Here is a 16,885-nt window from a genome sequence, read left to right as displayed (position 1 = left end):
TTCACTGCCAATTGGCCCTAGTTTATATGAATAGTTTCCAAAATGCAATGAATCCCATGAGAAAACTCCAGGCATGGTTTCTGCTTTCCTAGTAAAAGTTTTCCTGGACCCCATGCACTCCTGCACGATGGCTGTGCTCTTACCATAAAACAGCCTGAGGGAGTGAGATTTATGTCTGTGCAAAAAGACCAGAACCCAGACCATGCACATTATTCGACACCATAAAAATAGAGACACTAAGACAATGAAAAAAACCCCCTGAAAATAAACCCTTAAGTAGAACTATAACACATCTTCACAGAGCATTAGTGGACAGCTGCTGGTGAACTGCTGGAAATATTTCAAATTTTAGCTGCAAAATGGAACTCTCCACATCATATTTAGCCTTGCCAAGAAAATGACAATTCTCTCCTAATATTATCAAATAATAGCGTCTTTACAATTTGGCAAGGACATGCACAAAAGAGAACAGAAGAAAGCTTCCACATGGAGAAGAAATCTCCACAATGAAAGGAAATGGAAGCACAGGCCCCCTCCTTATTGACATTTTTCATTTGAAACACACTATTATCACATCTATTTGCTTGGAAACATTTTGGACACCAAACAGTGAGAGAAGAAAATAGAGTTGCACAATAGATAATTTTTAAAGATTGGATTAGGACATAACATGCAATAAGAAGGAAATCCTCTCAAGCAGGTGTATAACTGTATGCAAGTTATGACCCTTATCCCATTTCCATCAGATACTAGGACAATTTTGCTGCTAGTTTTCTAGGCAACAGCAGTAGGGTCTCAGCAATAAAGTGGGATGTCTCTTCCCCTCCTGCCTTTCACATGTTCTGAGTTTCTTATCTTTACTGCTGGGAAGTGAAGACTTGCTCACTGCTGAGAGCCTTAAGGCTAAAAATACTGCCAGGCCAAAAAAAATCATGATGAAGATGATGAGAAATTCTGCTTGGTTTATGTGCCCAGAAGTTGTGCTCCAACACACCTGGGAGGGATGCAATTATGCAGTTAGACAACTACCAGCTCAGTGGTGAAAAATTGTTCATTTTCTACAACTCAACCAACTCAACAGCTTCTTCTCACACATCTTCAGCCCTTCTCCACATGGGAAGTTGCATCACCTGCCCATGGAGTTTTTAAGCACCTAAAAAGTGTGTTGGTGACACACAAGCCCCACAGGGCTCCTGTTTGCCTCTGCCTGGACATATTAAAAAAAGAAAGTTAAACTATTAATGACTGAAGAATGGAAAGGCTGAAGTGGTGGGTGCATTTTTAGTTGGCTCATTTTCATGGATGAGCAACTTATGAGTGTTGAAAGGACTCAGACCAATCTCTCAACTTTGCAGACTTGTTCATCTACTTACAGTTTGCACTCTGCTTTTTCTCTGTCCCACTCTTTACTCAGTTGTTGCACGATAGTTTTTGAAGTGTCATCATCGTTCAGTGACCACAAATCTTTCTCTTCCAGAGGCCTTTTGTACCCATGAATTGCCATGCTGCACATATGGAGAAAAACAGTGCAATTAAGTTTGGAAAACAGAATTTTCAGTTTTAAAGCATTGCCAGTAACTCTAGGACTTTTGTTATTAAGGTAACAAAAGCAAGAAGACACTCCACAGAAAGGGAGATTGGAGAATAATTATCACCCTTTGTTCCTTTTATTGATGTTTGCACTTAAGGAAAGGACACAATGTATTTCTAATTACATGTATTTTATTGAAAACACTACTTCAGAAAAAAAACACTACTGCAGAAAAAAACCAACTAACAGAAGCATTTGGATGAAATTGTGCTGTTAAATGGAAACAGTGAAGCTTTAGAAGTGAAAATAATAAAGTTGATCTGGAATAACTGTCAGAGGTGAACAAAATGCAAAAGTGGAGCTCACTGGAGTAAAAGGAAAATCAGATTTTTCTGAAAACTGCAGTTCCTCAACTGTAAAGGGAATTTTGTCAACGGATACAAACATCCTATTTGCCAAGAATCTCACTGGGGAAGCTGAACATTCTGGAAGTTTAGAAAGTTCTCATCCTCTCACTAAAGAGAACTTTACAGGGCTGTTACCAGGACAATAAAATTACATGGGTGGAAGAATGAAGATCTCAACCGCTGTGGAAAAATATGGTCTTAACATGACCTTTGACAGCTGTTCCACTTCTTTATCATGGAGTAGCAGGCCCAATCTCAAATTTGCATCTTTGATACTGCGACCTCGGTTGGCAGCAATAATTTATATACGTAACCTAGTTTACCTTCCCTTTTGCACAGAAATGTCCTTACAAAAAAGCATTCACCCATGAACCTCAACAGAAAAAAAAAAGCACCCTCAGCTGGGTGAAAGGCTGCCACAATTTATCTTGTGGAGCAGAGAGCTACATCTTGGTTTAGGTTATATTCCTGCATGTGTTGAGCACAGTCAGGCTGCACATCCTATTTGTCATGATACTCTTGCTGCCATACCTTTCAGAGAAAAAGTTTGGGCTCTGTGTTTCTAAAAAGGCAAATGCTCAAAGTGCTGACACTACTGTGGATAAAAGAGCATCCAACATCAACTACTCAGAGAAGGAAAATCTCTGTACTGCTCACTGCAACACAGATCACAGGCAGGTTTTGGGTTTGTCAGCTGTCCAACAGCTTGAAGAAAAAACTCACCTGGTAAACCACCAAAATGTCAATCGTGACAGGAAGCCTGAATTTAACTCTGGACATGGATTCTATAATGAATTTATGGGGAGAAAAATGAAAATAAATAAAGCAAGACATTTACTATTACTTTAACATGACAACAGTCTATTTTGATAATTTTTGGCATATTATGTGGTATATTACATGTACGTACCTATGCCCTAATGAGACATCAAATTGATTTCTTTTATTTCCCATTTCCCACACTGAACTCCTTTTATACCCAAAAATTGCTTCATACACTGCCTTTAAATCATACCTATAAAGTGAAATGTCATTCTACAGATTCAGAGATGTTCATTTTAGGACATGAGCTCAACTTCTCTCTCAGCTTGGTTCAAACATAAATCCAATTATAGGGACTATTTTTGAATTGGAGAAGAAATTTAACCTGTGACACTACTAATATCTTTTGTTATTAATGTTTTTCCATATCTGTTCTCAACACATATAGAACTCATTTATTAAGACAAACCTCATAGACTTTTGCTAATTTGAGATGAATGTTAAGCAAGTAGTGCACCATATCCTCAAAAAACCCTCTTGAAATAATTATTATTACACTTCAGTGCTCATAAATATAATTTACTGCTGTGAAGTAGCAAGCAGGAGAGCTGCTTTCACTACACAGCTTCAAGCCATTTCTGATGACACAGATAATGGAAAAAGACTCCAAACCCCAATACTACTCTTCATACCCAGTGTTTTTTAAGAGGGTCACTAAATACTGCCATCTCTATAACAATCCAAAGCTGCTTTCAATGACAAGTACTCTCAGTGGAATTCTCAAAACACCATATAGTCTTTAAAATCCAAATAAAACAAAGTGAAAAAATACTTACAGCATCTATATTAACAGGAGAAAAAAATGGAGGCTTCTCTTTAAAACATGAAAGTATCAACTCAATGATTATCAAAGCAAAGTAGATGTAAAATGTGGTAAACCTGAACCTTTCATTTACATGGCCCTAGAGGAAAAAGAAACACTGTAAATGATTGTTTTATTGCACTTCCAAGTTTCCCATACTCTCTCTCTCCCCACTTTTTCACTGCTTCTTTTGGCAATTCCTTTCTTCCTTTACAGTTGAGTACTGCAAAGCAGCTCCCAGCAGGAATTATCTCACAAAAGTATGCTTGTACTCTGACAAGTGCCTAAGAACATGCTTATCTCCAAGCTTTCATTAAATCATGTCAAGTTCAAAGTGCTTATACATCTTCACTGCATGCAGACACCCTCTGGAATCAGGTCTACATAATATCCTTTTAAATTACCTCTGGGGGTTCTCGCATGATCATGTCTTAAGCATAGGAATTGTCAACCCAGATCAGAGAACATCCTTTTACTTTAATATCTTGTCACTGACAAAGCAGTGAGTGCCAAATACTTTCAGAAGAAGCTGCAGAAAAACCACTGCATTGCATAATAAGAGTTCCATCTGCTCTAGAGAGATTTCCTTTCTTAATCATGAGTCTGCAGTTTACCTAAAACTTCCTGCTGTGAGGGTATGTCCTTTATACAGCTCTTTCATGCCCTAATGCCGTTCTGAACAGTCCCATTGTTCACTTAAAATGTTTAAACCTAAGTGGAAAAGAAGGAATATTTGGTTCTGGGCAGTCAGAGTAGGAGAAATGTTACCTAGACTTGTTCTAAGGCTCTGTACCCAAAATTTCAAGATGATTATGGATTCAACATTGATAGTCCAATATTTTCACTTAATAAAGCTGCCTCTAAGCGGTGTTTGAAATGGTCTCACCGGATTGGGCTATTATCTGACAAAGTTCTACCCAGGCTCTCAGTTAAGGTTTTATTCAATCTCTGATGGAATATTTACAACAGCCTGCTACAAGAAAATCCTTGCTAACAGGATAATGCTGCTAATATTACAAAGAAGCAAGAATAAAACCAAGAAATTACCAAACAGATTCAACACTGATTTCACTGAGGAGAAGTGATCATCTTAATGTTTTCCAAGCACTCTTTTTCTCTCCCAGGCTTTCATGATTTAATCACTGGAGCAACCTGCCTTGCCCTGCTTAGTGAAGTATGTTTCTGTGAAAAACTTAACAAGTTTCTTACTTTGGGAGAACCTGCTATGTTTTCAAACAGGAATCTTAACAGCCCAGATTTCTTTCCCTCCAACTTTCTCTCTGTTTCCAGCCCCAGTGGAGTCAAAATGCTGTCCTCAGCACATCAGGCACTGACACAAGGAAGCCCATGGAGCTGTCTAATGTGGCCAAGCTGCCTAAGTAAAACAGGAACTTAACATACTAAAATGTGTCCTCTCTGATTACTACCCATCTCCATTTAAGCAAAAGGCTGCAAAAGGGAAACAGACAAAAAAAAAAAGACAGGAGTCTGTTCACATATACACAGTGTTGGTATTGCTCTCTTATGTCTATCAGGTTACCAGTATAGCCCTGGGCTAAGCAAAATCTGCGTTGCCTGAGACATCCAGTTCCCTTCTAGTTACACAAGTCTGAGTCAAAACAACAGAACCAAACTCCTCTCTCTTTGGCAAAACCTGGGCTCAGATCTGACTCCAAACTCAGGTGATTCATGCTTTTCACATAGATGTGGATGCTACATTTCCTATTCTCCAAGTGCTAACAAGGACAGCTTGTTACCTGTGCTGTTGTAGTCATGATCTTAGACCGTAAGGGCCCCACGGCACAAAGCACAGACAAAAACCAGAAGATAATGAGCACTCCAGAGGACTGAATTCCTCTCAGCCTTTCGTACTGGATAAGCAGTGTGGCTAAAAGCTGTAAAAGTAAATACAGGAACACATGAACACAACCCCATCCCAGTGCCACCCTTCTTTGCACTCTCAGTTGGCAGTTCTTAGAGCCACCATTGACTAGGAGGACAGCAGAACAGCAGGACCTCTCTGAAATGAGCTGCATAATGACTTCACAGAAGTCAATGGCAAAACCTCCATCATGTAAGGAGAGGAGCAAATAACACTGAAATAATTTGTTTTGGTGTTTTCAGAGCCTCAACTTCAGAATTCCATTTTTAAACCTTTGCACATAGGGCTGGGAACAATTAAATATTAGCTACAAACATTTTAAACAAATGTAGGAGCTGCCATTTTTCCAATCCAGACAGACCATCCTGACTTGTCTAGAAAATTATGGTTTTTAAAAAAATTAACCAAGGGAATTAAACTTAAAGGGCAAATCTTACTGCTTTATTTTTCATACAACAGCCACAAGCCTGTTTGTCATCCTAGCCAAAGCCAACTTGTTTTGCTTAATGGAGGAACAACCACCAGATAACAGACACAGCCTTACAAAGTCCAACACTATACTAAACAATGCACAAACCATTGTATCTCTCTATTTAGACAAAGTCCTACTCAAATTCTCTCCAGTCCTGGATTGTCAGCCCGGATAAACAGGTGAAAGCAGGCTGGAAGGCAGAACAATCTCTCCATTACAAATATTACAAATATTTTAATTTACAAATATTACAAATATTTAATTTATGAAGCTGAATCTACTTGAGAGAGAGAGAGATTTGTGACTCCAGCCTTTTCAGTAGCAAAATTTGATTCAGTGATACAAATACTAATAATGCAGTTAAAAGAGGTCCAGATAAGGCAATGAAGGCAAAGGGGCTCTTCATCCTTCATCTGTCTAAGAAAACGTTATTCATACTGGTCATAGTGAACAAAAACAGCTACAAACCACAGTGATGCCAATGACTAGTGGAGTTACAAAATAGACTGGTGGAGGAGTTCTGTTTTGCAGGAGCTCATGGAAGGAGTAGAAGAGATCTGCCCAGCTCACACACCACAGCAGGACACCAAAGAGCTGAGAGGAGGCAAACAGAAATGACATTTGGCAAACTCCTCTACAGGAGCAGAGAGCTAAACCCCCCCCCCCCCATTCTGATTCACAGATTCCCAGCAAAACAAACCTGTGTAAACACAATCATAGCACTGATCAGCTACAATTTGATGAACTGTCCCACTGCACTCAATCCAAGGATCTCGTCTCAACTGTTTTCTGAGGGATTTCCAATCACAACCAGCAGAAAGATTATTGTATTTGCCTGGATTTCTCCCCCTATTTAGTTTTGACTGGAAACACAGGCAGCATCCAGATAAAGGCAGACATGCCCTGAAGCAGAAGCCTGGTGTTTTTCTCCAGAAATAACCCAAGTTATTTAATGGCCTATGGAAAGCAACTTTCTTGCTTTTATTAGATCCAACAACTCACAGACTGAGGGGCTGCCGACACCAGAAAACCTTTAAGCACAAGGTGCAGACAAAATCACGTTGCTATTTCGTGGGGAGAGTGGCTTGAAAAAGCCTTCCTTGTGAAAGTAATTGCATAAAGAGATACAATTCCCACTAGACCTACCTTAACATCTTTTCTCTGCAGCTTTCAGTGGTTTAAAAATTACTTAAGGGTGAAGCAGCGCAGTTTTGGCTCACAAAGGGGGACTGCTCAAGGTAGAGCAATCAGTTATTCCCTCTGCTGAGAAAGGTAGACTCCTAGGATGGATTTCCTTCCTCAGAGATCTGTATGCAAACTGTTAGTTCCTATGAGCAAGCTCTTCCATATGATAAATCAGAGGGAAATTAGTTTAAACCCTACTGCAGCACTTCCTTGGATGCTGAACTAATAAAAATGAAGTCTACCTGGCATGTGGGGCACAGCAAAGAGCTCTCACCGTCTTGAACCTGCTCAGCATGGACAGCACGATGTACCCTCGTTTGTTGTGCTTCAGGTAGAGAAGGTAAAAAGGTAAAGCACTCCACAGGTAAATGCTGGGGATCCAAGCCAGGATGGTGTTCTGGAAACATGGTGTTAGGTCTGGGTTATCTGTGTGTATTGTAAGGTTGGAATCCTGGAAGAAGGATGAGACACATTTCTTAACAGAGAGGCAGAAGTGCTGCCAATTGGAATATCTGCTTGAATGAAGTTGTATTCAGATCCTGATGGAGCTAGCACATGGCCTGAATAAGAGCTTTCCCAAGATACTTACCCCAAGCACTTTTGGTTAATCTGCTCCAGTGAAAGGACTAAGTATTTACAGCTATAAAGAGGGCAAAAGAGAAAGATTTCTGCCCTACTGTATTTCAGAGCTGGACATACATTTTATAGTAGACAATCCCCTTTTGCTTCTGTCTTTGCTGAGGCTTAGTTACAGGTGCCGACAACACCATGTTCCTCAAGCATTCCCAGCCTGGAGTGCCTCTGCTAAATAAAGCTCTTGAGGAAAAATTCTCCATCTGAGAACAGCAAGAATGACTTGTCAAGGACTGGACAAAATGATCAGATTTAGACCAATCCTATGCTGTCCTGGGAAAATCCCCTCCATTTATGACTAACACTTTGTCCTTCTTACTCATATGCTTCCAACTTTAATTACTTCCCTATTCTAAACAAAGGCAAAAGGAATGTACTGAACATGCAGGTAGGAATCAGGTTTTCTTGGAAACATTTCAAGTAATGCTTTGCAACTGTGATCCTGGACACCACAAGCCACATAAGCACTCGAACCTAAAGATTTGAATGCACTGCATGCAAACACTGTTACACAAGTTCAGACTAAAACAGAACTTTCAGTATGGTGAAGGGGAATTTGGTTTTAATCAAACCTCCTGGAAATTCACAACTTGGATTTTGACACCTGATGTGACATCTTACACGTGGTAGATAAATACCTACTTGCAGGGAATGTAAAATGACTTTGTTGTACTGTCATTAACAAGATGATGATAAAACTAAGATTTCCGTGGTTCAAATATACCTTATCTCTGCACTACAACAATTTACTTAACCATTCTTGGGTGTGAGCTCTCTCAAGTGTTTCAGTTACACGGAGCCAATTCTCATCCCTTGTGACAGACTGCTCTGAAAATCAATTTCTCAAAGTATTTCCAGTCCTGCTTTTGTTTACCACCACAAAAGAGATTGAATCCTGAATGCAGAGGTTGATTTTAGGAGAACTGAAGAGCCACAATCTGCAGAGAATCTTTCCATTTCATTGATGATTTGTCAGAAGGCATGTGCATCTCTGAACCTGTCCACAACATGAACGAGCTTGTTAAGTGTAATGAGACTACAAAGCCTTGGCTGGGGGCAAGACAGTTTGGCTGAACTGTGACACATTTGTCATTCAGTGCTTTAGCTTTGGCAGTGGTGAAGGCTGGCACAAATCCACCAGCTCCACATCTGAACTGCACCTTTTGCACAGCTGGTGCTTCTTCAGCCAAGAAATGGCTTTTTTTGGAGGCAGTCAGACATCCAGCATGGGTCAGCAGAATAAAAACAGCCCAAATTTCCTCAACGGGTTGTCCAGACCTCAGGCAACCTTCAGCCACAAATCAACAACACAGGGCCAATTACACAGCAATTCAAACACAAGATCAAAACAAAACAAAACTCCAGCCCCACATTCAAACTATTTTTGTGTTTACCTCCAGCAAACAGGTCTCTGGCACCAGAACGGATGAAAACATTTAAAGAGCACCCATCTTTTGGCTCATCATCAAAACATTTCAGCATCTCTAATGCAAAAAGCTCCTCTAGCAACTACTCTGCCTGGGGCAGGAGATGCCCTGTAGAAGCTTGGAGCTCTTTAGTTCCCAAGTAGGAGCTTATGTAGTCTCATTTATTCAACAAAATACTAATTTTCTCTTTAAATTACATGTTTAACAATGTCTTGAGCATGCTTGCAACTATGTTCCTTTTGCTTATTGCAAAAAGTCCTAGAAGAGGAAAGCAGACAAAGAATAGCAAGAACTGAAGCTCAAAATAAAAAAAAGACTCTGTTTAAGGGAAAAGATATTCACAGAACCCTCCCCCTGCTTTTTAATTTAAACCTTTCCTATAGGACCAAAGTGTCACAAATAGCTTTCTGTCTGACAGCAACTTAGAAACTGCCCCAGATGTCCATTAACTTCTGAACTGAACACAAGCTGCCTATTGTAACCAAGACACAGACTGCAAGGCTGCCAAGCCATTGGAAGGTTTTCATTTACTCTTATTTAAACAAGGCAAAGGGTTTGCACTTCTGAATGTAAAAATGCGGCTGGCCAGAAAACAAAAATTCTGTCAAAAAAAAAAAAAAAAAAAAAAAATTATACTGAATCTCAAAATCTAACTATCCCGGAGAAAAAAAGTGGAACCTTTCCAAAATTATGTGAAACTATAGTAAGCAGTATCCATGTGATGGCCAACAAGAACCTAAGAAGCTACTACTTCACAGCACATGGGAACAGGGATGCGGGCTGAAGGAGAGACCTGTGGCCAAGATAACAGGACTGGCTACTGGCTTCTTGGTGATGTTTTTCCAGCTCCAATTCTATCCTGGATCAGAAAAATAATCTTTTCTGGAAAAGATCTGTTTCTGTAAGGATCTGCTTCTGCTCTGAGAGCAGACTGTTCCCATCCTGAATTGGAGAGGGGTCCCTATTAGAAGACATAGTGCCTAAAGCACTTAAGTAGTTGAATTCTATACAAGTAACTTGCTCTCCCTGAGACCAGACTGGAGTGGACTAATGTTGCTATGTGTCCTGGGATAGAGTTCTTAAGGGTTTAGTTTTTTCAATATACCTCTATTTATTGTCTCCCTGGTAGCTGACACATCGTTCGGTTTCTCTCTTTTTTGGTTGTCTCTCTTTGCATTACAGTTTTGTTATTATTATTATATTTTATTTGAATTATTAAACTGTTCTTTTCTCAACCCATGGGATTTACTTTTTTCCTAAGTCTTCTCCCATCCCAGCAGGGAAGTGGAAGGGGTTAGTGAGCAGCTGCTGACTGGGATTAAACCATGTATGTTTCATGTAAAAGGGACTCTACGATGAATTATTATTACTTTTAAATCAAGGAGCCTTCAAGTTGTGTTTTTTATCAAGCAGGATCTGTCTTCATGGAGCTGGAAGTTCCACTTAACAGCTTTATAAATCACCACACTGACAGTGTGTATTTCAACATCCACTCCAACCCTAAACAACTCCTTTTGAGTCAGAATATGACACAAAGGCTCAATACAATCTCTCCTGAGCAAGCCAACTTTGCTACATATTCAGTGCAGCAGTAAAGTTACTGAACTCCACCCTGGAGAACAAACACAAGAAGCAACGGCTGAAGGGAGAACACCAGTTCTTGGCCTCCTGTCCTTAAGGCTCCTGCTTTAATCTGGCTTTGTCTTTCTGAACTCTGTCCTGGGAAACAGAACAAGTTGTAATGTTCCTTGTGTCCTGTTCTGGTTGAGGGTGAAAATACCCACCTTGGACTGTCTGGGTGTGAGAGTTTTCCTTGGATTTGTTGCTGAAAAAGGTCTAACACACTGACGTTGGGGAGCTCCCCTGTTCCTTGGCTCATGGCTCTGAGCTCTCCTGAGAGCTGCTCACCTTTCCCTGGACATCACAGTTCTGCCCTTCAGTGACAGCCCTCTGAAAACACTCTGCAGGCAGCTCTGTGAACTAGGGCTGTGGTGACCCAGCAACAGGCACTTCCCCCTCACAAGGGGAAGTACTCAACAGCAAACGTTGGGAAACACAATTTTCTCCGCAAAACTTATTCCAGGAAAGCCACAAGAGCCAGCATATCCATCCCAGTCAGCACTGCTGTCATCCCCCTGACCCACAAGCAAGTGCTGAGGACAACAACCTGTGACCTATTACTAGGTCACAGATTCACCGTGCTCTGTGGCTTCTCCTGACTGCCAAATGCAGCAGCATTTCCTTGGATGCAGGATGCTTGGATGCTGGAGGCTCTGCTGGTGAGATACAGTACTGCAGAAATCACCAGACCACTATACCGAACTCCCTGGGCACACGATTTATTTAATCCTCTATACTAAAAGACAATGGGAAGACCCATGGGAAAAGATCAGAGATGCTTGTTCTTTAGCTTCACAGAAGAAAAGGGGTCTCTTGGAGTTTAAAACTTACAAATTAGTGGGGCTTTCTCCTGATCAGTTAAGGATATCATTGACAGGGGCCCTTGCCACAGCTTTCACTCACATCCTTCACTCCAGTCTGTCTTTGGATAAACACAATTCTTGTATTAAGGGCAATGTGAGCAGTAGGACTTGGATTTAAATTACTAGTTTTAAATACATGATCTTTAATCACAGGAAGGTATTCAACAGGGGACGCTCTGAGCAGCACTAAATCTGCTCTAATACTTCATACTTTCTATTACGTTCTTCCCTCTGGAAAAGAACATTGCTATTGAAAAAGCCATCGTTGAAACTGATAATGCCTTTAAAAGAAATAAAAGTTCAGTGCCACATATCTTGGGCTTCCTGCACATCATCCATTACAGCATTTAAAGAACAAACAGAAAGCCTAGAACTCAGCTACAAAACAGAGACAAGGAAATTCCTATCTGTCCCTTTCCCAAAATCCCCAGATGATGTTAAAGAAGCCTGCTGAAAAAGACCAGCTGGAGTTCTAGTCTTGAGTTTAAGTCTAAATCAACTCCTACTCCATTACAAATGCTTAAAATAAAGCTGCCTCACACTGGCTTTACCCAGCAGTAAAAATAATTGTTGATGATACAATGGAGTAGCTACCTAGAAGACAGGCTAGATAGATTTAAGAGAATAAAGTAGGTATTCATTAAAGGCCTTCAATAGCTACACCTTGGACAGTGCAGGAGCCTTGCAGAGGCCACACTCAAGATGGACGAGGGTCATGAGTCCTTCAGACAATTAAAAGTTTGGTTTATCTGTGTATCAGGAGTTAATCTTCCAATAACAGCTTCAGGTAATGAAGGCATATTCCCCCAGTTTGCTCTGCCTCCCCGTCCCTTTTTCCCCCCCCTTCACTTTTGTTTATACTTTTTAGGGTCTGAGCCAGAGGTTGTCCTTGGATCTCAGGCCTGGAAGGATTGTTTTGTCTGATCAAAATGTGAAGAGAGCTTATTCACACCCTATACGGAGTTCAGAGTTATATACTAATGCAGTACAGGATCTAAAAAATATAAAAGCTAAAATCTTGAAGCATCACTGATGCTGCAGTAATGTTCCTCAAACAGTAATAGGGAGCATCCAAACCCTAGGGAAGACTTACAGCATCTCTGCAGTGCCAAGCAGTTCTCTCCTTTAAATGGATACATTAATACATGCTTCTCTCTAAATTTCTACAGCACCAAAAGAACAGTGAAAAGCACAAGAAACACAAACCCAACCTATATCTGCTGGAAGGTGAAGGCCATCGGGCTGAAGTCATTCACACCTTACCCAAGGCTAACAAAAACCCTATGAGTGATTCCGTGTCAGTCGTCACTAGTTTGCATTTTATGGAAGATTAACAATGAAACTGGAAAGCTGGCCAGGAAGGTACACATCCAGTGTGGAAGACAGGGAAGTGAATAACTGAAAGTAACAATGCCTCCCTGTAGTACATCAACATGGGAATGGTTTCTAATGTAGAACAAATTGTTAGTGGGAATTAAAATGCAAAGCAGACTCTTCCTGCCCTTAGGTCTGGTCAATACCCTGCCATGGACTTTCACTTGCACAGCCTGGGGAAAAAAAAAATAAATAAAAGGAAAAAAAATCAAAAGGAAAGGAAAGAAATAAAAAGGATGTCTTTCTCTTGGCTCTACCACATTGCCTCCTCCCAGGAATGAGAGTGGATCTGAACTGCAACACTAAGAACTACCAGGGCTCAGTCTTAAGTACAGTAGAAGCTTCATCTCAGCCTCTCCATGTCTCACCTCCCATTTCTACCTGTTGTCCATCGCCTCTGCTAGGTCCTTGTTAATAAACTCTTTGGGACCTACTCTAATAGTCATTTTAGAGCATAAATGCTAGCAGGCCTCCAGAAGAGTACCAGTTTCAAACGACCTTTTCGGAGTACCATCACCCATTTACATTTCCAAAGGAACAGCGTCACCCTTACACAAGGAGTTGGATGCTTCATTAATCCTGAGTGGCTGCTGCACAACTCAATTTTTTCTCATTATTACAGAACAACCTTTCCCCCACCTGGTAAGGGCAAGAGGTAACAACATTCTTCACTGCAGCAACACTGCTCAGAAAGAAGGCGGGGTTGAGGGACATAAGCACTTACAGTTCTGCATAAACCACACAGTTAACAAGCAAAAATGGTATCCTTCTGTTTTACAAAGCACACTGCACCAGTTCTCTACATAAGCGAAGAACACCGGGCAGGAAGCTGAACTTTCTTTTCTAGCAATAAAAGGATCTTTAGTGGCTTATTTTAAGGGATCAAATAGGCCTGGCAGAAGGCCAGAGCCTATAGGAGTTAGTTTATGATTGTGGAGCAACTTGTCACAGGTTTTTGCTCAAGTTGAAGTTTATAATACAAATGCTACTAACCACACCATGTACTTGAGGATTAGACAGCAGTACTAGACAGTCATTTCCTTTTTTACTCTCATTTCAGTTTTTGAGTTTTAGGATTAGAAGTTCAGAGCTTCTTTGCTGTCAGGTACAAAAATAAGACAGGATGAAAAAAGGCAGGTTCATATTCCCCACAGCCATGGGAGCCAAGTAATGTTTTTTGTTTTTTTTTTTTTTTTTTCAGAAAAGCACATGTAGCCTCAGGGAGATAGTGAAGGAAATCACACTATATATATATGGATCTAAGACAACATACACCTAAAGTAAAAGTAAAGTCCATCTATTTCAGCTGTTTCAGTAACACTCAGACCTCTTGCTTGGACAGAGGGACATTTTTTACTTGTGGAGGGCAGGGAACAGTACAATCATACAGGTAAAAATGCTCTAGAATCAAAAGCAGGATTGAGAAGAAAATGAAACAGGATTGTTCCTACGCAAGGAAGTTTCCAACTGTCTTTTAAAACTGACCACAGCTATATACTGTTGGAGAGAAAACTTCCTGTTACTGGCATCACTGATGTTTTTTTCCTATGGCCTTGTGCAAGCACCAGTAAAGAAGTGGGGTGTCCTGTTGCAGACCAGTGTGATAATGACTGAGAGGGAATATCCTTGATTTAAGCCATCTCCTTTCAGTTAGAGGAATTCAGTTAATTTAAGGATCATCATAAATGTAGCTCAATTGAAGAGATAGGAAAAGCACAAACAGCTATGAATGACACACAGCCCCACTGTAATGCCATTTTAAGCTAGCCCATCCAGTTGGGCTGATGTATACTACTAATAAAAAGGATTGTCACAGAAAAAGTGCCATCAGTGCTGCTCTGAAAGCAGTTGAAAGATATTCTAGAATAGAAATCATTTAACTGGAGGGAAGAGGAGAGAATTTTTCTTTTAATTGTAAAAATGTCAAATGCATTCTCAGTTTCAGAGAGAAAAAAAAAATTATTCTTTCTGAAATTGACTTTTGACTTTTGAAACAACTCCTATGAAACAGTTTCTCTTCTCCATCTCCTTCATTCTGTTCTAATTCAGGGCTTTATGACACTGGCATGTGACATTACTGTAAATTACCTCAATTTTATTGCATTGACTTCACCTCTCCTGCTACCAAAAGATTAGCACAGGGACAAGATGCCAGCTCACATAGGCCCAGCATGGAATCAGGGCTGTTGCTTGCTCAAAAGCCTGGGCACACTCCCAGGAAGAGCTCTGTCTCATGGCCACCCTGTTCTCCACAAGCCCAGCCAAGGAATTTGCAAGTGGATAATGGCCCGTCACAATCAACAGGGGATCAAGAGACAAATCAAGCATTAGATTACTGGGAAAAATCAAAGACCTCATTTAATATGTTTTTCAAAAGATTTTTTTTAAATTAAAAAAAATAAATTTACACAGTAATAGTCTCCTTATTTTAATACATTACAAATTTGCACACATTGAAAAGAAAGGATTATCTCTGCCATGACACAGCAATTTGCCTACCAGGTAGGTGAGGTCCATCTCAAAATGCTTTATATTCCCAAGTACAGCAATTAAATTTTAGCTACATTTTAAGGGGCTCCTCAGGCAACTCCTATTTAGTTCCAGTATAATTTCTTTTCAGGAGGCAAACTGTATAGCTTTCCAAAGTCCCAAACATCACAGCACCACCTCTTTCACATAAGCTAAAATGGCCCAGGGAGGAACAGTTGTGTTGAAAGCTGATGAGTTTTATTAATTGACAATGTCACCAAAGGACTCCTTTGATACTGGCAGCTTTCAGTGGCATCAAGTTTTGCTCACAGCTCTCAGATCCATACTTTGTCTTTCCCAAAGAGTGTCAAATCCAGGCTATTTGACTATACAGTCTTGTCATTTACACACAGATGAATGGTATCAGGTACTGGTTAATACTCCAAGTCCAATGCTAAATATTTATATTTATCCTGCTCCTGACATTGAGATTCTCTGGCCCAAATCAATTAGCCGCAGCTTCCATTCAACTCGTGTCAAAAATCTGAAAATCTTGGAGAATTGGAGCTTGAATACTTAACTGATTTTAAGTTCAGGATGTTGCCAACCTAGCTAGCCTTTTGAGAGAGCATAAACTTCACAGATTTGATGTCTGAAGGAACTATTAAAGTCAACTAGTTTGATCTCCCACCTAACATGAGAAAGAACACAGGTACCTCATGCAGTTATTTGCGAAGAGATTTATAGGAGTGGGATTCAGCTGAAGTTGGATGCAGTAAATGAAGATTATATAGAGATCTATATCATGTTTAAATATCTATAAACAAGGAACATTCTGTGTTTAGCACAGGGTGGCAGAAATGGGAAGCTAAAATATAAACAATAGCCAGTCTGGATCATATCGCCCAGCTGCGATATGATCCTTTCTTGGCAGTGATCTCCTATCACCTTCTGCTTCGCTCATCCTGTGCTGGAACTGATTTAGCTCAAAATATAATGGAATTGTTAAAATTAAATGTTTTATTATTAATTTAGGGCCAAACCACATAAGTTGTGGGGGGGTTTAAATAGTACATATGCTACAAGTATACATTATTTATCATGTTCCTTGAAAGAAATATTTCTGCCTTACTACAGCTACCCCGAGTCATCTTCAACTGCAAATAAATTAAACATGATGCAGCAACAGAGGAAGTTATGCAGAATTGAAACTTGTGGCACTTTGGAAATGCATTTTCCTGCTCTGCTGGTTGAGAGAGCAGCATGACTTTTAGCCCAAATCTACCAAAATTTGACAGAATGACTCAAGGTGAAGGAATACCCACAAACCTACAGGTTAAAGGGGCGCTTTGAATGGGACTATCACAAAGCCAAGACTGAGGTATTGTTTACTCTTGA

The 16,885-nt window shown here is 40.2% G+C and overlaps 1 protein-coding gene across 3 annotated transcripts in view; it reads right to left on the bottom strand.

Moving 5' to 3' along the window:
• The window catches only part of ABCC3 (ATP binding cassette subfamily C member 3), a 47,675-nt gene that overhangs the window by 27,369 nt on the left and 3,421 nt on the right, over nucleotides 1-16,885 (bottom strand). For all 3 annotated transcript variants that reach the window (XR_011683341.1, XM_071452692.1, XM_071452693.1), the window contains exons 2-7: nucleotides 7,376-7,552; nucleotides 6,385-6,510; nucleotides 5,320-5,457; nucleotides 3,537-3,662; nucleotides 2,662-2,723; nucleotides 1,374-1,505 (exon numbers count right to left, since the gene is read on the bottom strand). Coding sequence is in view for 2 of the 3 variants with exons in the window: in XM_071452692.1 (XP_071308793.1) it covers nucleotides 1,374-1,505; nucleotides 2,662-2,723; nucleotides 3,537-3,662; nucleotides 5,320-5,457; nucleotides 6,385-6,510; nucleotides 7,376-7,552 (761 nt within the window). In the remaining variant the exon portion in view is untranslated. The remainder of the gene's footprint in view (nucleotides 1-1,373; nucleotides 1,506-2,661; nucleotides 2,724-3,536; nucleotides 3,663-5,319; nucleotides 5,458-6,384; nucleotides 6,511-7,375; nucleotides 7,553-16,885) is intronic.

This window comes from Agelaius tricolor, unplaced genomic scaffold, assembly GCF_023055355.1.
Source record: "Agelaius tricolor isolate 1412-34295 unplaced genomic scaffold, bAgeTri1.0.p SCAF_35, whole genome shotgun sequence".
Taxonomy (NCBI): Eukaryota; Metazoa; Chordata; class Aves; order Passeriformes; family Icteridae; genus Agelaius; species Agelaius tricolor.
Note: the sequence above shows the minus strand (reverse complement) of the source record. Positions and strands in the feature narration are given on the sequence as shown.